Below are 25192 nucleotides of genomic sequence, written 5' to 3'. Positions count from 1 at the left end.
ACATGGTGGCTCACAACCGTCTATAAAGTGATCGAATGCATACTGTATACATAATAAATAAAATTTAAAAAAAAGAGAGAGAGAGAGAAGGGTCTTTCTTGTGTAGCCCTGGCTGGCCTGGAACTCACTCTGTAGACCAGGTTGGCCTCAAACTCACAGAAATCCACCATCTTATGCCTCCCGAGTGCTGGGATTAATGGCGTGCGCCACCACAGCCCAGCACATTCTAGCACTATAAAGGGGCCCTTTGTGTTTGTGGACTCTAACCACAGGTGTGACACTTGTTGAAGGGAGCCAGTCTGAGTCCCAGGCTTCCTGCGTGGAGTTTGGTAACTACGCTGCTTTTCACGTGACCCTTGAGGACCCACGAGGAGCGCCGGGTTCTCAGAGCGTGCCTCCACTTCTGGGATGCAGACACGTCCTCTTTCATGCTCCGCCCTTGCTAGTTTCCCACTGTGTCCGTCCCCACCAAAGGCACCAAGTCCTATCTGGCAGGAAGGGGAGCCCACTCAGATAGTCATCATTACTTGGGGTGCTATGAAGTACAGAGAAGCTGGGACCGGAAGAGCTCAAGTTCGAGGCTAGCCTGGGCTACATAGAGAGTTCCCGATCAACCTAGATTACCCACCGAGACCCTCACGCCCCCTCTCCACCCTCCCCGCCACCTCCCTCCAAATCCAGTGTTATAATTGTGTGGTGGGGGCTGTTGAGTTCTCCTAAGCCGGCGAGGGACCTGACCAGCCTGGCCCATGCATATGCAGCTCTTCCTTGGTCTCACATGCAGTTTTGTTCTCTGTGCCAGCTCCAGTAAAAGGAGGGATGGGAAGAGGGCAGGGGACAGGGACAGAGGCGCTATTAGATAAAGGGACACGAGCCCTGACCACACTGGCATTCGAAGCCGATCATTCATGTGTGAGTTAGAAAGTGCCCTGCAAGAAATTAGCGGGGGTTGGGGGGGGGAGGAGGGGGTTGGGGGCTCTGAAGAGATGGCTCAGGCGGTTAAGAGCACTGTCTGTCCTTCCAGAGGTCATGAGTTCAATTCCCAGCAACCACAAAGTGGCTCACAACCATCTATAATGTGATCTGATGCCCTCTTCTGGCCTGCAGGTGTACGTGCAGGCAGAGCACTGTACACATAATAATAAAACATTTTAAAAATTAAAAATTAAAAAAAAGTAACGGGAGACATTGAGTCACGAAGCCATTTAAACATCCTGGCTTGCTTGCTTAGCTAGGCACCTGGTCTAGCTGCCCCAAAAACCCTGATATCCCTCCGTCCCTCGCTCCCTCTCTCCCACTATCCCAGTCCTCCATCAGTTCATCCAGATTTTATTGAACACGTAACACGCGGAGCACTGTCCTTGGCCGCCAGCTCTAGCAGGCTGTTCAGATTTCAGCCACAGTCCAAACCGCATCCTGGGGCACGTGCTGCGGGAGCCATGGGAATCCAAAATCTGGTCTGACGTCTGGGAGCAGAAAAAAATTCTCCTGGAGCCGTTAGGATGACAACAGCGAGACCCATGTGAAGGCTTCATCCATTACACACCCACTCACCTGGGCCAGGCCTTAGTCTCAGCACTCAGGGCAACTCATCGGTCTTCACCACGGTCCGAGACTGTAGTTTTCCCAGCATCCCGTTTTACAGATGAAGAAGCTGAGGGGGAAAGTTAGCTGTCTTGCCTGAAGTCACTGGGCAGCTGAAGTAGACTCAGACCCAGGCAGCCCGGCTCCAGAGCCTGCAAGGTGTATATGGCCTTGATGTTGGAGGCGGGAGGGAGATTTTACCCTTGGCCGTCTGCTATGGTCTTGGGTCGCGCTTGTGTATGAGGGTGGGACGCACTCAAGGATCAGTGTTTGAGTGCCACGCACAGAACAGGTGGTTTTGACTGTCGTCAGTGTGAGATGGAAGGGCAGCGCTGTTTGCCTGAGAGGGCTCCAGCTGACCTGGACCACGCAGCTTGCTAATTAATCCTACATCTGCCGTCAGCTTTGGCTTCGTCTCACAGATTTGCAGCAGCTGTTGGGAAATTAAAAGCTGAGCCCCTCCGTCAAGCGCAAGGGCCAGCCCTTAGCCCGGGAGCAGAGCTGGGGTCACACTCAGGAGCTGAGCTTTCTCAGAAACAACCAAATTGCATTTCCCAGAAGCGTCTGCGGTGCTGGCTAATGGAGCGGGTCCGATGAGCTCTGCTCTCTGCTCTCATCTTTATAGCTCACCAGTTCCGGGCCTGTCCCTTGCGATAATTGCTGCATTGTTGTTTCATGGCTCACTATCATAGACTCTCTGACCAACATCCCTGGGCTGGTAGTTCCAACCACAGCCTTGAAACCAGAACCCGCCATCAGGCCCAGGATAGGTATTTTCTAGAAACTGGGTAGCCTGTTTGGTCATCCCTTGTGATGCCTGCCAAGTTGAGCTAATGTCGCTCGCTGCCTCTTTGTTTCTTTCCTTGTTGCCTTGCTTCTGATTTTGGCAAACTAATCCTCAATATTTGTTTATTTGTGGCCAGCAAGACTCAGTGATCCTCTGCAGACACCCCTATACTGAAACTACATCTGCTTGTACTCCATGGATGCTGGGGGGTCCAATTGTAGGGCGTCAGCTTATGCAGCAAGCGCTCTTGCCCAGTGAGCCCTCTCCCCAGTGCTAATTTTAACACTTAGACCCCTAAGCCTTAGGGGTTTGCTGTGACATATTGTGTTGCAGCCAGCGGGCCTTTAGGGAACTGGAAGGCAAAGGTCCTGAGTGCCAGGCACCTTCAGAATGACCCTTGGGTAGACTCTTTGCCTGGATGGTCAGTGGAGAGAGGGCAGATGTGGCTGTGACCGGTCCTTGCATCCTTTAACTGCAGCAGTGGCTGTAGGTATGGGACCCTTTTAAAAATGTCTAGGTTATGCTGGGGATATAGCTTAATGGTCCCTGACACATTAAGGCTCAAGTTTGACCCCGGCACCACCTTCAGAGATTAAAATGCTAACTCTGCCATCAACCATTTCCAAAACGTCTCCTGAATCCAGTGGAATGTGAGCTCCTGCCCTCCATCCCGTCTTCAGGTTCAAAGGCAGCTGGCTGGCAAGAGCCTGACTCAGCACCGCTCCCCCACTACCCCTCCCCTACTGTTTCCATGCTTTTAGTCATCCGAGTCAGAGGCAGGAAACCAAGTAAGCATTCCTTCCAGAGTCATATGTGGTGTCAGGGTTCTCGTGGCAAAACCCACAGAGGCAAAAGCAGGAAAGCATTCCAGCAGGGCATGAGAACACACACACATGTGGGAGGATGAGGCAGGAGGATGGCTGGAGACCAGGAATTCAAGGCTAGCCTGAGCAACATAATACCACTCTGTTCTCAAAAAAAAAAAAAAAAGAGCATATGTACATACATATATATGTATGTATGTGTGTATATGCACCCATAATACATATATGTATGTGTGTGCAAATCATATGTAATCAGAAAGTCTGAAAGTAAGGGTGAGGAGTTAAGAAAAGAGGCAACTGCAAACAGATGACATAAACCAGGGCCTCCAAATGTCTAGTGTTGCATAAGGTGCTTATGGCAAAATTAACTGCTTTCAGAAGGAAACCCCGTCCATTTACAGCCTGCTAACTGCGCGGCTGATTGATTGATTTACTACAAAACAAAGCTGACAAGAAGACAGTCTTTGAAGAGGACGCTGACAAGACAAGGCGGGAGTAAGCGTAAATTGGAGTCCAATATTAACGAAGCGTCCCATGCAAGTGTTTCCACGCGTGACACTGTCCTTGGGCCCGTGCCCCCCTGAAGTGTGGGTACAATGTGCTCTGAGTGAGGTGTGACCCGTCCACTGAAGTCTCCTGAGCTTCAGGGCCAAGATGGCAGCGCAGCCACTTTCTGGCCTGTTTTCTCCCGGGTGAAACTTGTAGATGCTGCAGAAATGCCGCCGATGAACTGTTGTGCGGTTCTGGGGCTTGGTGGCAGAGCACTTGCCAGAATGCATGACGTCCAGTCTTCAGCAGCCCACCCCGCCCCCCAGCCCCATCCCAACTGTAACACCAAGAATGGGAGCTCAGTTTTGGGGCCGGTGGATTTTAAGACAGGGTCTCTCTATGTCCTGGAACTCTATGTAGACGAAACGTGGACTCACAGAGCTCTACTTGCCTCTGCCTCCTGAATGCGAGGTTTAAAGGTGTGCACCACCACTAGTGGCTGCTGGGGCACTTCTTAAAAAGTGTGCGTAGCTCTCAGCACTAAGTTATCTGGCTATCACACTGCCCCTAAGATGAAGGGGAGTCTGAGCACTGTGGGCGCTCCTCAGCCTGAATGGACTCGGGATCTTGGCGTTTACTTCCGTCTCTCACTGTGCTGGCAGCTTAACTTTTGGGCAGACACCGCTTTTGTTGGACATTTGAATGACAGGCGTAGCGGTGGTTGGTGTCTCAGCTCTCTCTGTTGAGTCAAAGTCAAGATCAGCTTTCTTTCTGTAACATTGGCTGTCCTAGAAATAGCTCTATACGCCAGGCTGGCCTTGAACTCAGAGAGCTGCCAGCCTCTGCCTCCCGAGTGCTGGGACCAAAAGCGTGTGCTACCACTGTTGTTGTTTGCTGTTGTTCTGTGACTTGCTGCTTCCCAAATTTTTCAAGTGACTACTTTTTCCCCCTTAAGAATTATATTTTAAAGCTGGTGAGGTGGCACGCGCCTTTAATCCCAGCACTTGGGAGGCAGAGGCAGGTGGATCTCTGTGAGGCCAGGATGGTCTACAGAGTGAGTTCTAGAACAGCAAAGGCTAAAACAGAGAAATCCTGCGGGGGGAGGGGGGGCGGAGGGCAAAAAGAATTGCATTTTAAGCTGGGTGCAGTGACAGAGAAACCTTGTCTCGAAAAACAAAAACAACAACAAAAATGATATTTTAAGCAACAAAATATTCAAGTCAGTGATCTTAATCTTGCTGTTTAAAAGGTTTTCTCATTCCTTCCTTTTTATCCTTTGTATGGGATGGGCAGAGAGAAAGAGAGAGTGCGTGCATATATGTGTACTCACAGGGAAGAGGGTGTTGTGTGCCCTCCTCTGTTGCTCACTTCTTTCTTTCCTTCTTTTTTTTTTTTTTAACTTTTATTTTTCCTATGTGCACTGGTGTCTTGCCTGCCTGCATGTGTCTGTGTGAGGGTGTCAGATCCCCTGAAACTGGAGTTACCGACAGTTGTGAGCTGCTATGTGGGTGCTGGGAATCAAACCTCTTAACCTCTGAGCCATCTCTCCAGCCCCGCTCAGCTCACTTATTTCTTTGAGGCAGGGTCTCTCTCTACACCTGGGGCTCGAGTCGAGTCTCAGCTAGGCTGGAAACCGGCAAGCCCCAGTGACCCTCCTATTTCTGCTTCTGTTGGAACTAGGGTTATAGGCATTTAAAAGGACATTGGCTCGCTAAGTGGGTGGCAGGATCTGAACTCTGGACCTCATGATTGTGGGGCACTTACTCTCAATTGCCGAACCATCTTTCCAGTGCACACTTCTCCCCCCCTCCCCCCCCCCACTCAGACACCCCCTTTAAGTAACCAGGATGGCCTCAGGCACAGCAGATTTAAGCTACTAATCCCAGTGGCACGAAGCTCTTGTTTGTTGTCAAACCTCTGAAGAAGGTTCCTGTCGAAGGTGCAGTAATGGCCCTTAAGCTGCTTGCAGCCACTCTTGTTAAGAGGCTGTTTTGCAAGCCCACCGGAAATGTGGGGCCAGGAAGCAATCAAGCTCGGCCACCCAGTTTGAAGCAGAGTCCCAACAACCCTTCAGCCAAGCCATGTGTCTCTATAGGCTGAGTTTCCTCTTGGCAGATACTCTGGGATTGCATTAAATACCAGCAGGGCCCCATCCACACACTCCTTGCTCCTGTTGGGGGAAGCCACCTTCTGAGGCCTGTTTCCCTTCCACATAACCCTGCCTTGTTTGGCCAGTGACTAAGCCTTCCTGCCTGGACTCCCAGGTGCCCAAGAAGGGAATCTCGGAACCCTCATGGGGCTGTCTTTTGCTGCTTTCGGTTGGGAGCTATGTAACTAGCCCAACATTTCCCTTCATGGTTTTGGCACTAGGGTTGGTGGTTACATTTCAGAGCACCCAGTGGCCCAGCGAAAGGATGTTCACCCCAGGGCCATGAACAAGCAATAGAGCCTGCAAGAAGCTGGCTTTCCAGCCAGGGCTGTGAGGTCCCCGGGCTCTCACCTTCCTTCTGCTTAGACCCCGGGCCTCTGATAGCTTGCACTGCCAAGGTCAGCACTCTGCCAGCAGCCCAGAGGCTGTTTGGAGTAGCAGAGGGCTGAGGATTGGGGCAGGTGTGTTGGCCTGTGTTCAGCAAGACAAACGGCGTGAGTGCACACACACACACACACACACACACACACACACACACACACCAAAGATGTTATTCCAGTCACGGGGTCACAGGCCTGGACAAGTGTGGAGAGGGGCACTTTATTTGTTTTCGTTAAAAAGTATGGCCCTTCCTCCTAGGCTGGTGACTGGCTGCTGCTGGGGTGAGGTGCTCCCTTCCCTCCTCCATACCTGCATACCTGGTTGGGGTCCCATTGCATTCAGAAGATGTCAGTTCTTTATTGTGATTTTCAGGTTATTCCCTGGGGACTCCACCCCCCCCCCCCCCCCCTGCTCCTAGACAGGGTTTCTCTGTATAACAGAGCCCTAGATGTCCTGGGTTCTCATTGTAGATAGACCAGGCTGGCCTCGAAACTTACAGAGATCCATCTGCCTCTGCCTCCCAAGTGCTGGGATTAAAGGTGTGCGCCACCACCACCCCGCCCTGGAGACTTGTAAGGGGCTAAATGTTCCTCTATCAACCACCTCTGTCACAACACGAACCTTCACAGGACTCAGGGCCCTACACAGCCCACAGGACCACAGGGGCTGTAATGAAGCATCCCCACTGCCCAGCAGCTCTGGTTTGAGCCAGTTATACCCGTGTTGTTTTTCCACTCTAAAGTTTTTCCGCTCATCTCTTCCTGGGCCGGAGGGACTTGAAAGAACTCTGCAATTAATTTGGTTTGGGTTTAACCACCTTCTTGCTCTTCTCTCTTTCCAGCTTAAACTTTGGAACAAGTACCGAGTCTCCAACATCCCGTCGCTAATCTTCCTGGATGCCAGCACAGGGAAGGTTGTGTGCAGGAACGGGCTCCTGGGGATCCGAGATGACCCGGAAGGTAAGGCTGGGTGTACCTGACGCCCCGCCCCCATCCCACCCCCTGCTCTAGCCCCTCCTCCACCGGAAGGTAAGGCTGGGTGTACCTGACGCCCCGCCCCCATCCCACCCCCTGCTCTAGCCCCTCCTCCACCGCAGCGCTAATGAAGTGCGTAAGTAGCTTTACAAGGCCAGAGAATAGTGTCTTGATGAAACTATTGTATTCTCCAGGTCACAGTTAAGATTTTTAAAGGCTCCGGAATGTCCCTCCAAGGGACATTATTCTTAGGCCAAAGCAGATGGGGTCTGGGAAGGAGTGTTCAGCTTTGAGGGCTGGGGAGGCCTGTTGAAAAGCAGCAGGGACCCAGATACTGACCTCTAGCGCTGCAGCTGCAGCCACAGCCGCCACTTATCCATAGGGGTCTGCTGTGTGCCTGGGGGAGGGGAGGCCCTCTTTTTTTTTCTTTTCTTTTTTTGGTTTTTCGAGACAGGGTTTCTCTGTGTAGCCTTGGCCGTCCTGGAGTAACTTTGTAGACCAGGCTGGCCTTGAACTTACAGCGATCCGGCTGCCTCTGCCTCCCGAGTGCTGGGATTAAAGGCATGTGCCACCACCGCCCAGCTGAGGCACATATTTCTATGCACTGGCCTCCAGTGAGGTGGGACTTCAGATTTGGGGATATTTGCATATATGTTAGCACCTGAACGTTCTTTTTTTCTTTTTTTTTTTTTAATGTATTTATTTATTTATTACATCTACAGTTCTCTGCTTGCATGCCTACACACCAGAAGAGGACATCAGATACATTGTAGATGGTTGTAAGCCACCATGTGGTTGCTGGGAATTGAACTCAGGACCTCTGGAAGAGCAGCCAGTGCCCTTAACCTCTGAGCCATCTCTCCAGCCCCCACCTGAACGTTCTTAACACCCAAATCTGAAACTTTTTGCTTTTATTGGTTGATTTGGGGGGGGGCGGGGAGCTGTGGTGTCAAGATTTTACTGTTTGCCCAGGCTACCTTGAAACTTGCTACATAGCCCAAGCTGCTTCAAATCTGTGTACTTATCCTGTCTCAGCCTCTTGAGTTTCGAGGCCTGAAATCTGAATTGTCATTACTGTAAAAAAAAAAACAAAAAAACAAATTTTTGAATTTGCCAGGCCATGGTATGCCTTTAAACCCAGCACTTGGGAGGCAGAGGCAGGTAGATCTCTATGAGTTTGAGGCCAGCCTAGTCTACAGAGGTAGTTCTAGGACAGCCAGGGCCTTGTCTTGAAAAAATAAAAAGAGGGGCTGAAGAGATGGCTCAGCAATTAAGTGTACTGACTACTCTTCTAAAGGACCCAGGTTCGAATCCCAGCATCTACATGGCAGTTCACAACTGTCTGTAATTCCAGTTCCAGGGGATCTGATGCCCTCACACAGACATACATGGAGGCAGAATACAAATGTAAATAAAATAATAATAATAGCAACATAATAAACAAAAAGAAAAATGTTTAGATTTCAGATTTGAGAATTCAGAATGTTCCTCTGTGTCACCCAGCAAAGTCTCCATCCCTGTAGTGTTCTCTTGGCCACAGTGAGGGGTGCAGTTTAAGTCCCAGCTCCCCATGGCTTGCTCATGCTGACCTACTTACTGGGTGGTCGGGGCTACTGGGAAGTCTGCCTGGACTACCTACCTACTCAGGGTCTGGCCAATATCTGCACTTTCCCCTTGCACTGGAGGAGTACAAGTTACACGATCTCCACTGCCTTGCTTACTGCCCCAGCTAGGAGATTCATCCATGGTCACCAAGTTTTGCAGCAAATACACACACACACACACACACACACACACACACACACACGCATGCACACACGCACACGGGCACACACATCTAGAGCTGCATGTGGTGGTGCATACCTGAAGCCCCAACATTCTGGAGGCTGAGGAGGTTCCGAGTTCAAAGCCAACCTGAGCTTCTCCCAAAAAAATGGAAAGCAAAGCTAAGATGGCAGCACACATCTTTAATCCCAACACTTGGGAGGCAGAGGCAAGAGCCTGGTCTACATACACAGTGAGCTCTAGGCCAGTCAGAGATACATAGAGGGACCTTGGAGGGAGAAAACAAAACAAATAAACAGAGACAGAGGCAGAGAGACAGAGATGGATTGAGATTTCCTATGTAGAAAGATTGTCCTTTATAAAAACCAGGACATAGTGAACTCAAACCCACCCACTCCCAAGACTGTTAACAGTCTAGCCAGCCTAGCCACCTGTCTCCATGGAGTTCTGCATCCTCTGGCTTCCGGTTAGGCTTGGCCACCCGCGTTTTTAACTGGACTCTCATCCCTGGCCCCTCAGGCAACTTTGAGGCAGTGGGCCACGGACCACCCTGTGAGAAAATAATGTGTTGAGCTGGGAACACGTTAGTTCCTCTTCCTGTTGGGGGACTAAGTGTCATCGGAATGCTGACCATCTGGGTTTTGTAGGTTTTCATTTTTATTATACTTCCCGCCTCACTTGTGCCCCTAGGCCCCAGCCCTGGTCTGTTGCTGTAGACTCTGTGGGGGCGTGGCCCAGCAACATCACACTTGAAAAATCCCACAGTGGGTTCTAATGTGCATTCTGGCTTGGGAACCGTGGGGGTGGCAGGGTGCGCCCAAATTGCTATCTGGTGGGGTAGGAGGACCCAGCACGGGTACTGTAGACCCAGCCGACGGTCCATTACCTGGGATCCCCCCTTCTGGTCTGTTTGTCCATCTGTAACCTTGCTTCTGCATCTGATATAGCCCTCTGGAAAGAGGCTTTCTCATCCACCAGGCATGGGAACTCTCTGTAGATCAGGCTGGCCTCGAACTCACAGAGATCCACTTGCCTCTGCCACCCAATTGATAGGCTTAAAGGGCAGCATCACCATACCTGGCTTAAGGTACATTTTCTAAAAACTTACTTTGTGTGTATTTGTGTGTGTTTGGTGTCCCACGCATGCCCTGGGCACGCATGCCCAGGGTACATGTGGGGATCAGATTCCTTCAGAGCCTGTTCTCTTCTTCCTTCTTCACATGTCCCAGGGATTGAGTTCAGGCCACGAGGCCTGGCTCCAGGCACCTTTACCCATGGAACCACCTCGCTAGCTCTGCTTCTTTTGTTTCTGCGTTGGCTGCAGATCCTGTGAGCTAGGCTGATAAACACTATATGGTGCCAATGCTGTTCCTACACACCCTGAGGACTCCCAGGCCCCAGGCCATCATGAAGAGCCCTTGCCATTCTTGCCATCCGTTGCCTATTTCAGGTCTGGAATTCCCTTGGGGACCTAAGCCCTTCCGGGAAGTTGTCGCCGGGCCCTTGCTTAGAAATAATGGACAGTCACTGGAGAGCGGCAGCCTGGAGGGGTCTCACGTTGGCGTCTATTTCTCTGCACACTGGGTGAGTGTTTTTTTCTCTCCTTAGTTTAGACTGATGGAGGCAGCAGGGTCACCACTGTGCCTAGTGTGCTTGGCTTACAGGGGTGGGGTGGGGGGGTGGGGAAGTGGAGACACTGGCAGAAGTTCCCTGGCTTTGCTTTTCCCTGCTCATTGATGACAGTAAATGCTACCAGTGACAATGACAGCAAGAAAAAAAAACGACATCTCAGCCAGGCACAGTGGCACACGCTTGTAATCCCAGCACCTGGGAGGCAGAGGCAGGCAGATCGCTGTGAGTTCGAGGCCAGCCTGGTCTACAAAGTGAGTCCAGGACAGCCAAGGCTTCACAGAGAAACCTGCCCCCTGTACTCCCCCCCCAAAAAAAAAGAAAGAAAAAAAATGACCTCTTGCCAGCCATCCTGATGGCATTTCTCAGGCTTCCTTAGGGCAGGTGTCTCACTGCTGCCCCGTGCATATTGCCCAGGCTGGACTGGGTCTGTGCATACCGACGACCATGCAAGCTCACTTCTGTCTCTTGTATAAAGTGGGTTTTGCTGTCCCAGCCCTACCCAGGTCCTCTCGCCTGGCACCCAGCGGCCAGCGGCTAGAAGTAGAGAAGGCATGTCACGTGGCGGGGCCTCTTGTCTTTCAGTGTCCACCCTGCCGAAGCCTTACCCGAGTGTTGGTGGAATCCTACCGGAAGATCAAGGAAGCGGGCCAGAAGTTTGAGATCATCTTCGTTAGCGCAGACAGGTACCATGTCCCCTTAAAGTGTCAGCACCACCCCGATCTGTCATTAGCGGCTCACCCCCGTTTCTTTTGCCTCATATTTCTTCCCCAGTGTAGGCCATAGAGCAGGGCATGGAGAGTGAGGTAAACCTTGCTGCAAACACGGAGGCGCAGCCCCGTTCAGTTTGGGGTCGGCTGAAGTCAGGGTGCATTTTGGGGTCAGCTTTCAAGATAGTGGGGGTGGAGGAGAGAAGCGGGCTAGAGACCAGCTGAGCGTGGATATGTATTACTTTTCTCCAGTCTCTCCAGTTTGGTCATGCACGTTGTCTGGGGCTTCTTTAGTGCGTCTCACGTGTAAGAGACCACACAGGCGAGGACTGCAGTTTCTCCCTCCACAGCCTCGTCGCCCCAGCCTCAGTTGCTTCCTCTCCTCATCGGTCCATTCATCAGTAAGCCACCTCCCACTTAGAGCTCCATCCAGGCTCCAGCCTGAGACACCCGAGCTCCTGCCTCCTGAAGCCCTGGCCATAGAAGGCCCTCAAGACACCAGCGTTGTAGCTTTGACATTGCACTTCCTGTGTGACCTTTTGGCTCATGGTCCCACCCCACAGTTCCCTGTCTCAGTGCAAGGGACCCAAGACAATCTTGAAGACATTAAACACAATTTCTACGTAAATACGTTGCATCTGTTTTAGGTTTTCCCACTCAGTAAGCTCTGCCCCGCTTGGTCACTCGTGTCACTGTTGTCATATAGTCAGGACACAGAACATCCCGTGGCCCAGGCGGTCCCTTTGTGCCCTTTCCGGTCACTGTACTTCCCCATAGCTCCGCCCTGTTGTGCTTTCTATAGCTTAAGTGTGCTCGCCTTCCCTAGTGCCTCTCATATGCACACTCATATGTGTAGGCTTGATTCCAAGTGTGCAGTTCTTTACACAGCACGGCTCTGCGTGCAGACTAGAAATGCGCAGTGTGATGTGTGTTCCAGCCTGCTGTGAAGCCAAATGTGCCTGTGCCTCCAGCTCCAAGGGATCCAACGCCCCTTCCTGGCCTTTTTGACCCCCCCTGAGCAAACACATACACACAAATCAAATCAAATCAATCTTTTAAAAAATCGGGCTGGAGAGATGGCTTAGTGGTTAAGAGCACCGCCTGCTTCTGGCCTGCAGACAGAACACTGTATACATAATAATAAATAAATCTTTAAAAAATAAAATCAAATGTGTGTGTGCCGATGATGAAATGTTGGGCACAGGTAAAATTGGTAGAGTGCAAGGAGGATGTTGGTATGGGTCCCCTATGGATAGAGTCATTTGCTTCTTGGTCACCAGCAGAGTGGGTTCCGGTCATCAGTAGCCTGGTGCCTGGGGAGCTAGGCTAGGAACCCCAACCCTGCAGGAGCCAGTCCAACTTGGTTACGGCAGGAAGGACCAAATGGCGATGCACAGAGGGACAAAGAGAATGTCTCCACCTCTCTCTGTAGGTCTGAGGAGTCTTTCAAGCAGTACTTCAGTGAGATGCCATGGCTCGCTGTCCCCTACACTGATGAGGCCCGGCGGTCACGTCTCAACCGGCTGTATGGAATCCAAGGTAGGCATGCCAGGCCCGGTCGGCTCTGCACACCCCTGGCCTCCTCTTGGCAGAGAGAGAACAAGGATGAAAAAAGCCTGGCTGCGCGTGCCTGCAGTCCTAGCATGTGCAGATAGAGGCGGGTGGCGTGCCAGTTCCGCGCCATCGCAGCTGTACGGGGAGACTGATTCAAAAGGACCAACCAACCGAAAAACCAGGTTTTGCTTTTGTGACTGTTCACGTTCCTCACATTTTTAAAGAATGACTTGAGTCAAGCAGGTGTGGTAGCGCACGCCTTTAGTCCCAGCACTCTGGAGGCAGAGGCAGGTGGATTGCTGTGAGTTCAAAGACAGTCTATAGTCTACAGAGTTCTAGGACAGCCAGGACTACACAGAGAAATCCTATATTGAAAAACCAAATAACAAAAAAAAAATTTTTTTTTTTAACTTGGCAGCTGGGGACTGGAAAGATGGCTCGGTGTTCAAGAGCTTTGATGTTCTTACAGAGGCCAAGTTCATTTCCCAGAATCCTCGTTAGGAGGCTCATAGTCCAACTCCAGGGGATCTGACAGCCTCCTCTAAATTCCTTGGTCACACACATAAACATGTATTTGAGCCGGGCAGTGGTGGCGCACACCTTTAATCCCAGCACTTGGGAGGTAGAGGCAGGCGGATCACTGTGAGTTCGAGGCCAGCCTGGTCTACAAAGTGAGTCCAGGACAGCCAAGGCTACACAGAGAAACCCTGTCTTGGAAAAACAAAAAACAAAAACAACAAAAAACATGTGTGCGCTTGCACACACACATACAACCACTCACACATATACTTTTAAATATAAAATAACTTTTAAAAATTACTTGGAGTGATTAGTTTGTTTGTTTTGAGACAGGGTCTCACTATACAGCTTTGGCTGTCCTGGAACTCACTGTTATAGACCAGTCTGGCCTTGAACTCACGGAGATCTACTTGCCCTTCCTCCTGAGTGCTGGGATTAAAGGTGTGTGCCCCCCACTGCATGGCTCCTGGGGTGAATCTTATGGCATATATCATGACTTACACCTCATTGCAGCCACCTGCACTGGGGACTTGGGGTCAGTTTGTCGTGTTTAAGTACTAGTGAAACAGCTATTTCACCCCTGGCATGGCGGCTTCTGGCATAGATGGCCCGTGGAGCACATGCTTGCAAAGCACAGGACCAGAGCTCCCCTCCAGGGTCCGTCTGTTGGGGTGCTTTTGCCTTCGTCCCTCCTCTGCAAATCGGGCATGTTAGATGAACCTCTAACAGAAGATGGCTAAGAAGTGATATAGATGAAGTGCTTCTTCTGTGTCAGTGTGTGTGTGTGTGTGTGTGTGTGTGTGTGTGCATGTGTGTGAGTGTGTGTGCGCGTGCATGTGTGTGAGTGAGTGCATGCGTGTGAGTGCATGCATGTGTGTGTGAGTGTGTGCGTGTGCATATGTGTGTGTGAGTGCATGCATATGTGTGTGAGTGCGTGCGTGCGTGCGTGCGTGTGCGCGCGAGTGAGTGTGTGTGTTATACTTTTACTACCTTTCAGTTGAGGACATTTCCTCAAAGTGTTGACCACTGGATTTGCATTATGATGTTGTTCAGAAATAAACAGTGTCACAGAGGCGAGATGCCCCCTTTGTCAGATAAGCGCCTCCCTCCTGTCCAGCTCTCTCTTGGCAAAGTACACAACAGGCTGTTCCAGAGTTAAAATCCAGGGTAGGTGCTTGCTTAGGCTCCGCCCCTGCACTTCAAAACCAAACAGAAACAGACAGGGAGGGGTGGGGGTGGGGAGGTTATGCTTTCACTTTCCCACCTGTGGGGTGAAGTTTCCGACATCTAGAAGTGGCTCCCCAGCTTATGACTAGAGACCTTTCAAGCGGCTTACAGGCAAGACACACCAGTAGGCTGGTTGAAACGCAGGGTTCTCCTAAGGTACAGACTTTGTCGTCCTTCAGTGCCAGCCTCTTCTAATGAGGATGGGTTTTTCATCGTCACCTGTGCTAGCCGGCAGCTCATCACTGTCATCAGCTGGTGCCAGGAAGGGTTTTCCTAGGGTCACGGCTTCAGAGCCACTCAGTTCACAGCCGGATGGCTCAGGAAGCAAAGGCGGGTGGTGACTTTTGCCCTTTCCCCACTTTATTCTGTCCTGGCCACGGCCCCTGGGATGGTCCGTCCACAGTCAGTGAGCCTTCTCCCATAATTGGCCCTCTGGAGAGATGCCTCACGGACACGCCTAGGCGTGTTCTCCTTCTCCTACAACCCAGTCAGGTGGACAGTGAAGAGCACCTCACATGCCTTGAGCAATGTGGGGATATCTTGAGTTTCTGAGAATTCCTGTTCCTCGTACACAGTAATGAGTACAGATAAATAAAGCTTTGAAAATATAATAATAATAAGTGAAAAAAGAAGAAATCTGCTCTACTGGGATTGATCCACAGGAAATTATCTCATAGCACCACACAGAAGCTGAGCTCTCAAGCAGGTGACAGTTTGCAATATTATTAAAGTTTTATTGTGTGTGTAGTGTGTGTTTTGCCTATATGTGTGTCTGTGTGCCACTTACATACTTAGTGTCTTCAAAGGTCAGAAGAGGTGTCGGACTCCGTGCAGCTGGAGTTACAGCTGGCTGTGAGTCACTGTGTAGGTTTTGGGAATCAAGCCTGGGCCCTCTGCGATTACAGTCAGTGCTTTTGATTGTTGAGCCTTCTCTCTCGTCCCTTGGTTGTTTTGTTTTGAGACAAGGTCTCACTCTACAGCCGGGCTGGACTGCTGTTCACTACATAGTCCAGGCTGGCCTAGAACCCCTTGTGCCTCAGCCTCTCGCCCTTCCCAGCGCTGAGGTTATAGGCACCGGGCATAACATTTCATTCATTTATTACTTTGTTTTGAAACAGGGTCTCATTATGTAGTCTTGGCTGGCCTGGAACTTGCGATGTAAACCAGGCTGGGCTTAAACTTGCAGGAACATTCCATTTGTTTCTGCCTCCCAGGTGCTAGGGTTATAGGCATGTGCTACGGCGCCATGCCAGGTTGATGAAGTGACTTTCCAGAGAAGTCCTAGGAGGGGGGCGGGGAGCTGGATCTGACAGTCACCGGCTCTCCCTTTTGTCTTGGCCAGTTTGAGTGAGAACATACAACACAGAAGAAATGTGTTCTCTGAGTGTCTTGCCATCTAGGCCCAGGGTGCCCTTATACCTGAGTTTCTTCCTCCAAAGTGGCCTTAGTTGAGGTGTCACAGGCACTGAGTCACCTTGTTACAGGGTAGCCATAGCTGCTGCAGGTCTTGAGGACAAGTTTGCCCTAAGCTAGTAGGACCGAAGTCTGGCAGCCGTCAGTGGCCTGGTCACTGGCTCCCTTTAGGCGCCCTGAACTGAGCCCCGGGGTTGTGTGAAACTGTAGTCGTCTCGGGGCCACCCTGGCTCACCGAGGATTTGGCATTTGGCTTCCTTCCATCTCCTTTGTCTCCCTGAAAGAGCTGGCTTCCCCGCAAGGCCTCCCTGTTCCCTGCGCTTTGTGCAGGCTGGGGAATTGTGGCCCTATAAGCTGTTTTAAAATGCCTTTCTAAGGGAACCATTTAGACACACTTGGCAAAAGGCAAATCTCGTTAGCCATTGTCTAAGCAAGCCCCGGGCTCCGGGAGGGGGTTGAAGAACGCCCTGTTCTTTTGCAGAGAGGCTTAGGGGCCCTTCTGTCTGGGGCGAGGGACCCAGGTGCTTTGTCCTTCCTCTCTCTCCTTCATCCCCAGCCCGTGGGAGGGCAGGGGGTGGCTATAGCGTAGAGCCTTGCCGTCCCCAACATAGAGCTTTCTGTTTCTTTTTCCGTCTCCCTCAATCCATCTTGCATTGTTCCTTCTGCCCTTCCATTCCCCGCTTCCCTCCCCTCTCTCTCTGCCCCCCTCCCCTCCCCTCTCTGTCCACTTCCTTATTTCCTTCAGAAAATGGGTTTGAAGCATTCTGTAAATATAAAAAATGACATTTTCAGAGCTTGTGTCTTTTCAATCAGTAGAGGGCAAGTGGCTGACGCTGTTGTACTGCAGACAAACCTCTGCATTCACAGCGCTGGTGCCCCTGTGTAGAGCTGCCTGTCTGCTGGCGGAGGGCAGCCTGGGCAGCCAGGGAATTTACCGAGTGGCCTTGGTGTTCTGTTTTATTTGTTGCACTTAATTGTGCGCTCATAAAAAGGAAGGAAAAAAAAAACATGATAGAGGAGAAAAAAAAAAACAGAATAATGTAATAAACGCCCATGAAGTTACACCAAGAAGACGGGTTTGTTCAGATATTTAGAATAGAATGCAGGTCCTATGGCCACACCTCAGCACACCCAACTCTCAAAGGAAAAAAGGAAAAAAGAAAAAAAGGAGAGGGGGGAGGGAGGAAGGAAGGATGGAAGGAAGGACAGTGGAAGCATTACAGACAAAGAAAAGGCCCTTCGCTCTCCCGCCTTCTTCCTCCTGGGGAATTCACCACCATACATTTACTGTGTGGCCTCATAAGCCGCTCCCGTATTTCCCTTCATGCATATGAACCCATGAATAATGTATCGTTTCCTTGGTGTGTCTTCTAGAAGCATACTTTAAATGCTGTCATAATGTAATTTTCCAACTTGAGTTTTTTTTTTTTTTCACTCATGTTATGTTTTGGAATGTATCACACTAATCCTCATACCCAGTTGGTTTATTTTCAGGCCTGGGAAGGGCTCCGTTGCTTAACTGTGCTGTGGGGTCTCTCAGCCCCTCTGTCGATGGACAGTTTGACTGTGTCAGCAGACGGATCTGCTCCACTCTTGATTGACAGCTGGTTTCTGGATTTATAACTGCATGGCCACACATCTCGCTTAGTGCAGACTAAGCAGCTTTTGGATCTTCTGGCCAAGTCCGAGTTGGTCCATGTCCGTCTGTCTCTCTGACCTCCGTCGAGTTTTTCTGAGTCTTGTCACCTAAGGCAGCTGCTCCCATCCTCTCCTTAGCTTTCTACACAAAGGAAAGCTTTGGGGGTAGATACAACAAGAGCGGCCTGAAGAGCCGGACTGGCTGTTGGTTTTGCCAAGGCGTCGGCTTGCATTTGTCACCCCCACCCCAGCCCTACTGCCCTTCAGTTCTGATTTTTTCATTTTATGTTAATCCACATGTTACATCACTTAAAATTCAAACTCCTCCATACCTCAACTGTATTCCTATCTTACTCAACAACTGTTTCCGCTTTTCCGAGTCCCTTTGGCCACTGGCCACACACACATAGCTGTGATGTGCATGTGGCACTTTGCTGTCCGGGTTTTTCTCTGCACAGTGTACTGCAGCCCTTTCCAACTGGCTGCCTTCTCCATAGCAACCATTTCCACCATCCCACAGTACTGTGCCCTACAGTGTGCCCTGGCTTGCACTTCCTGTCCCAGGATGCCCTTCTCCTCCGGCCTCCCATTGGTCTTCGGGGACTGGGAGACCCTCAGGATGCTACTACCATCTTCCTCAGGTGCCTGGACCATCTCAGCTTCTTTGTCCCACCCCTACACCCCAACCCCCAAACTGTTTCCTTAGCAAACAGAGAAACAAGTGGACTAAACTCAATGCGTTGTTTTGAGGTTGCTCTCAACACCTCAGGTTGGTCTCCCTCTGAGGAAGGGTTTTGGTGCTGGCCTTGTTCCTCTTTGTGCTTTGGGGTAATAGAAGAGGGGACCCCGACACTCCTGGGTACTCCAGCTCCCTAGAGCTGAAGGCTTGGGCTGAGCCCTCTTTGGGAATCGGGGTATATATAGTCTGAGTTCACAAGGTAAGCAGGCATGAGAGCAGAGCTAGCGCTGACTCTTACTTGGCACATGTTACTGTTGCTGGGACTCTTGCTCGTATCTGTCTCCCGATCTCCCGTTCCTTAGCTGACAGTCTCCAGCCCGGCCTGAGGTTTCCGCCTCTCTACTACATGGCTCCCACTTTCTGTGCCTCTGCCTTGTCAGGAAGGACTTCTTAAAACACGAGTGGATTTATAATATTCACTAGCACTTAAGGAACACGTACAGCATCCCCAGTACTAAGCTAAACCATTTTACATTTCCATCTTTTTATTCCTCCCCACGATTGAGCGAGAGAGAACCTCACATCCCCCATTTGGCAGCTTTGGAAATGAGGCTGAAAGGAGTTAAGGGATCTTCCTTAAAACTCCAGGAATCTGCACCTTTCCCTCTAACCCTCCCAACTGGCTTTGCTGGGGAAACAAGTCTGGGCTGAGCAGCGCAAAGCAGAGCAGTGAGAAAGTAGCCATAAGCTTTCTCTTTTGTTCCTGCAAGAAGCCCCCTCGCTGGTGTGGAAGGCATTTTTGCATGACTGCATTGATGAGAACTTTGCTGTTCCCTTGACGTTTCTTGGGGCTTCACCCTGTTTTCTCTGACTTTGGAAAGCCTGCTTCAGGGACTGCATGCAGAGGAGAAGAGTGGGGTGTGACACCCTCATTCGGCCTCCCCTGCCACTGCTCGGGGGAAGGAAGAAGAGAGAGGGAAATAGCTTGAGAAACTGGTTCCCAGGCAGTCCCTGGTCCCAGCCAGGTGCTGGGAGAGCACTTGGCAAAGGAGGTGTCCTGGAGACAGCCACACCCTTGCAGCAGGCAGGCCCAGTGTTCCTATCGCATTATGACTGGCTGGGTGGTCTTGTGGTGGTCCCCATAGCCTGTCAGGGTGACTATGTAAGCTGGCAACTATGTTGTGTCCAGCAGAGGCAAGATCCCCTTCTCACTGCTACCCCCTGATTCAGCAGCAGAGTGCACCCTTCCAGGCTTCTAAGGTCAAACCCAAGGTCACCCAAAGGGACCCATGGATAGATAAAAAGGAGTATAGGTGCTGTCCGGGGCCTCTTCAGTTCCTGGTCTGATTGGGTGTACTTCATGCACTGTAGTCACACTTCTGATATCGCCCTATCCCCAGGAACCTCGTGTCCTGTCCTAGTCCCCACAGGACTCAGGAGAGCAACAAACAAGTCCCCTCACAGTGATTCGATGGAGAGACAGAGAAATTAGATTCCCTGGCTGATAGGCTTGTCTCTTCCCTCCCCAAGCTCTGCCTGTCTGTCCTTCCTAGACCAACTCTGCATCCTAGGTCAGGCTAAAAACAGGCCAGCTACTGTGTCTAATCATAGCCCTGAGCAGGTCAGGTTTACCCAGTGCTCGGAATTGCCCCGGTTCAGAAACACCAGTTCAGATCCAAGTCCCTGCCGATGCTTTTTTAGAGATGGGGACGTGGCAACGTGGATCACTCATGTGTCCCAGGCTGCCCCAAGTGGCCTCTAAGCCTCAGGCTCCCTTTGGGCTGCTGACTTAAGTCCTGAGCTTGGAGACACACCCAACATGGGTTTAGGCCTCTGAGGAGAGGCAGCCATTAGGATAACTTCCCAGGTCTCCTATCTAAGACTGAGCACATCTTAAAAGTCCACAGGAGCTGGGTTCTCCTCACCTGCTCCCTGACACAGCCACCCCGCTACTTCTAATAGGTGTGAACAAAATGGATTCATTCATTCCTTTTGAAGATAGGCCCACCACTGCGTGCCCACCAGGCAAGCTGCCACAGCAGGTGACAGTTCATCAGGGCCATACTTCTGGTACCTTGCTGTACCCCCCACGGAGATGTAAAATGTCAGTGGAGCAAATTACTGACCAAATACTTCAGAACCTATAAATATTAAATTTCTCAGGCTTTCATATAAAATGCAGACTCTGGTCTACTGCCCCCCCCCAAGGGGGGAGGTACCTGGAAAGCTCTGCTGGGGAGGGGACCAGCCACCAGTGGAGAGACAAGTGTCCCCAAAGGGCAGGGCAGAGGCTGACTCTGTGTGAGTGGCAGCTCTGGCCAGAATAGAAACACTGGGGAGTGGGGTACAAAGAGCAAGGAGGGGCAGGCCCAGATGGGGCTGTAAACCAGGCCGGGATGTCCCCTGTGCCCCCGTTTGGGGCATTACAGTTAGAGAGAGTGACTCCACAGGCAAGCAGCCTGTTGTACTTTACTCAGGCCAGGCTTCCATGTGCTGCTCTCTGGGGACCGCCCCTCTTAGAGAGCATATTGGATCCTCCTTAGGCAACGGGGCAGCGGCTGGAGAGTGCCAAAGGCCTGCTCTGGCCCAGCTGTCCCCTGCTTCCCGAACCAGGCTCCTCCTTTTCCTGCATAGCACTGCTCACTGGGGCTGTGCTCCCTTGGAGCTCTTGAGGTGGTGGCCTTGGTGACTGTGTGAGGCCTCCATTCACATCTGTTGTCTTGCTGTGTGTGTGTGTGTGTGTGTGTGTGTGTGTGTGTGTGTGTGTGTGTGTCCATGCACTGTGTGGGAGGGTCTGTGAATGGTGCTGCCACCTCTGCCTGTTTTAGACTCTCTGCCAATTGGGAAGGCCCACCACTGACTGGTTGGTTGTACCTCTGTGCCAAGCCCCTGCGTGCATGTGCGAATGTTGTGTGAGCATGCACACGTGTGTGTGTGTGTGTGTGTGTGTGTGTGTGTGTGTGTGTGTATGTGCACATGTACATGTACACACACACACACACACACTGAGAACTCCAAAACACAGACTCCCTCAGTGTTCCATGCAGTGGCTCCACCCAGACCCAGTGTGGTTCTGGAACCGGTCCACAGCTACACTTAATCTCAGCCTAGGGCAGACCGATCCTGGCCTGGATTCTTGCTGTGAGTGTGCGACCCCGCTCTGGAAGACGGGCTCCACCCCGTGTCAGGACATGGACCAGCTAAGTGTCTGTCTGTCTGTCCGTCTGTCTTGCAGGCATCCCCACGCTCATCGTGCTGGACCCGCAGGGGGAGGTGATCACGCGGCAGGGCCGGGTGGAGGTGCTCAACGATGAGGACTGCAGGGAGTTCCCGTGGCACCCAAAGCCCGTGCTGGAGCTCTCGGACTCCAACGCTGTGCAGCTCAATGAGGGCCCCTGCCTCGTCCTCTTTGTAGGTACGGATCTGGGGGTGGCGAAGTGGGAGACAGGTCAGCACGGACCTCTCACAGAAGGCAGACAGCATCCTCTGTCATTAACCGTGCTGAGCTGGGGGGGTCTTTGTCTCCCCAGCAGCCTTGTTTTTGACCCCCATGATTTATTCATGGCTATCCCCCTGCAGGCGGTGGTCTGGAGCAGCTACTGCTCTGCTTTCCCTCTGTGGGGCTCCTGCTGCCAGCTGGGCAAACAGGTCAGGCAGGAGGATGCCCCCAGCCCCCCATGAACAGAACCTTGGTTGGGAAGGGAGAGATGGGTTGCTTGCATAGCAGCTGCAGGGGGTGGGGCCCCCTCGGGCTACGGCTCATCCAGGGCAGCTTCTGCCACTCTGCTATGCTCTAATGAACAATTCCACTAGCGCTGGTGGGGGACCCCTGCTCCTCCACCCTCGGAAGCTATGCCTCTTGACTGAGTAGAAAGACAAAAAAAGTGTCCCTGCACTCTGGTGGGTGACTCAGGATGCTTTCACAACCCATGGCCAAGAACCTTAGGACTTTGTTGGTCACGTCCAGCTGAATTGCTCTATGAAGTCCGTGGTTGCAGTGGCCCCCGCCCACTTCACTGAGGAGCCCCCAGCTTGGGAGCTGATGAACAGACTGGTCCAGTCTTGGGTAGGAAGGCCGGCTATAGAGAAGCAGCCTTATGGGGCTGTCCTGCCTGCTGCAGGTCTCCACAGCAACATCCTGGGGTCTGTTTGGAAAGAGCTAGGAACTCAGGGACAATTGGGAGCCTTTTGGCTCTCTCCACAACAGTGGAAACAAAGTCCCAGAGAGGCAAAACAAGTTGGCTAGCATCACAAAATGATTAAAGTTGGGGATGTCCCAAGTATGTGTGTCAGTGGACCATGAGCCTCTTGGGCAGCACGGGCATTTCTGGGTAGACCTCTGTCCCCTCCCTGCTTTCCCACTTGAGGATGTTGCGTTGGCTCTTGACCACAGGCCTCAGGAGCCTGAGCCTAGTGTGTGGCTCTTCCTCGTGCTCTTCTGTGGACCCTCGCAGCCAGGTCTGGCTACCAGTTGTGGGGGTGGCTTTGTAGCAACTGTGGGGTCCCATCACCACCAGAGCTGGCCCTTGACCCCCTTGCAGCATCCCTCTGACTGGAGAAGAAAAGCTACCAGGGGCTCAGGTGTTGGCATGGAAACAGCACAACATCCTGTGTAGGTTTGTGAGGAACTCCGTGTCAAGTCCTGTGCGCTGGCAGGCAGTGTTGGAACCGCCCACTGGGCCTGTCTGTGTCTTGTGAGCCCAGTGCAGCTCAGGCCAGCACTCAGGTCCATCCCGGGTCACTACTATTTGACAACTCAGGACTTCTTGTCCTTTTTTCTCCCCCTGTCACAGATTCTGAGGACGATGGAGAGTCCGAGGCAGCCAAACAGCTGATCCAGCCGATAGCTGAGAAAATCATCGCCAAGTACAAAGCCAAAGAAGAGGAGGCACCACTGCTGTTCTTCGTGGCTGGGGAGGTGAGTGTGTGTGTGTGTGTGTTGGGGGGGACAGTCCTGGTCCCTGGCAGGGGCTGGCAGCGGTGGGGGGGCAGGACATGAGGAATCTTGGCTTCTGGAGGTCTGAAGGGCCCTGTGGGTCTCAGCTGATTGTAAGAGGAAAGGTGTTGTGTCCTTAGTCATCAAAAACTGTAGAGCGGCCTTGCTGTGCTTTGTGTGGAGCAGCTGTAAGCCCCCATTCCCTAGCCCCGCCCCTTCCTTCTCACTGAGCGGCCTCAGGACATTAGGAAACCCTCCCAGGGCTGTTTCCCCATGCACTGCTGGGAGAGCAGTGTCACAGACACCAGCCAGCCACCCTCGCTCACTCCCATCCGTGGTGCTGGGTCAGAACCAGCCCCTAGGGCTTTGCAAAGTGTCATCTTAGCTAGTCCCACAGTACCAGCTTGCAGCGCGGGCTTGGCCATCACTGGGAGCCTGGCTTAGGACACCGCTGAGGCCTGCAGTCACTTGCACAGCTGAAGGCGCCTGGGGAGGTTGGCAGTCGCTGCTCTGCTCCATCTGTTGCACCCAAGGCCTAGTCTGGCCTGTACCAGACTGAGCAGGCGACTTCCCCAGGGTTAGATGGCAGGTCCTTAGAGCAGAGAGCCCCTGTGTAGATGCCTGACCACCCTGAAGTTTGGGAGCCTGCATCCTTCAGGCACTGCATTCTGCAAGATGGCCGTGATGGGCAGCGCAGGCGCTCTCCTGTCTCCTTCTGCACATGCTCATCATCTCTCTACCCCACCCAGCACCCCTCCGCGGCTCACATCACAGACTCTGTGAGGCCACCCCATCCCTCAGCTCCTCCTGCAAGGTCAGAACCTCCAGTTGGCCAGAGCCTTCAGACTGTCTGGATCCCAGGAGAAGCATAGGAAGACAAACAGGAGAGGCCAGCCACCCTAAGCCACCCACCCGGTCATCATCTCCTCTGTAGCTGCCGCTGGCTGCCCTGCTGGGCGCCTTGCAGGCAGCTCCAGTTGCCCTGCCCAGCCCTGGGGTGGAAGGGAACAAAGAGGGTTCACAGGCTCCTGCCTGGGGGCTTACAGCCGCTCCACACAAAGCGCAGCAAGGCCGCTCTGCATGTATTAAACTCTCACCCCTAGAGAATGGCTCCTAAGAAAAGATGGGTGCAGAAGAGAAAGGGCCAGGCTGGGGGCGGGGCTGGGACTGAGGGGCACAGCTGAAAGCTTTTTCCGAGTTTTCTGTACCCTGGGCGCCTTGCCAGGGATGTCGCCTGCTCATGGTGTTTGTGCCCCACCTCTCTGACTGGGAACACACTATCCTGTTTCCTAGAGGAGGAGAGCGAGTCACTAGCAGGGGGAAGGATGGGCTCTCCCTAGGCAGGTTTCCTCTCATAGCACCCTGGGTGTTAAGGATGGGACTTGGGCTCCATTGATGTCCCTTGCCAAGGCCACACAGAAGGAAGGTAGCAGAGAAGGAACTGGGAGGTTGCTGTGATGCCAGCGCCTGCCAGGCCTCTTCCTCTTCTGACAGATGGACAGGTATGGGGGTGGGGCTGTTGTCCATGGAGCAGAAACCAGGCTGCCCCCCCCCATGTCATCCATTGCTCCACCCAGGCTCTAGTCTTGGCAGCTGACTTGGCCCAACCCTCTGTCCTTATGCTCAGAGGCAAGATAACCTGGAACAGGGCGGGGTGGGCAGCAGGGGCAGGGAGACGGAACAGGGGCATTGGTTAACTGAGCCTAGCACTGTGGCCCAGGGCTAGGACAGTCCCTTTGTTCTTCTTGTTGTTTTCTGTCTCTCGGGACAAGCAGTGGTTAATCTGAACCTTTGTGGACATCACAATCTATCTTTCTCTGCTTTGCTCGTGGGGGGGGGGAGGAGGCAGGGGAGGCACTGGAGCTCTTGGCTTGGTCCAGGCCTCCTAGAGGGGTAAGAGGGACAGTGTTTGTC

The 25192-nt window shown here is 52.2% G+C and overlaps 1 protein-coding gene across 1 annotated transcript in view; it reads left to right on the top strand.

The window, feature by feature from the left end:
- Positions 1 to 25192, top strand: part of NXN (nucleoredoxin) — a 138670-nt gene that overhangs the window by 110876 nt on the left and 2602 nt on the right. Inside the window, exons 2-7 of the mRNA XM_084802822.1 lie at positions 7056 to 7173; positions 10424 to 10557; positions 11188 to 11288; positions 12745 to 12851; positions 21578 to 21757; positions 23136 to 23260. Of these exons, the coding sequence (XP_084658948.1) occupies positions 7056 to 7173; positions 10424 to 10557; positions 11188 to 11288; positions 12745 to 12851; positions 21578 to 21757; positions 23136 to 23260 (765 nt within the window). The remainder of the gene's footprint in view (positions 1 to 7055; positions 7174 to 10423; positions 10558 to 11187; positions 11289 to 12744; positions 12852 to 21577; positions 21758 to 23135; positions 23261 to 25192) is intronic.

Source organism: Acomys minous (assembly GCF_964271855.1).
Source record: "Acomys minous genome assembly, chromosome: 12".
NCBI classification, from domain to species: Eukaryota; Metazoa; Chordata; class Mammalia; order Rodentia; family Muridae; genus Acomys; species Acomys minous.
This window is presented reverse-complemented; position numbering and strand designations above follow the sequence as displayed.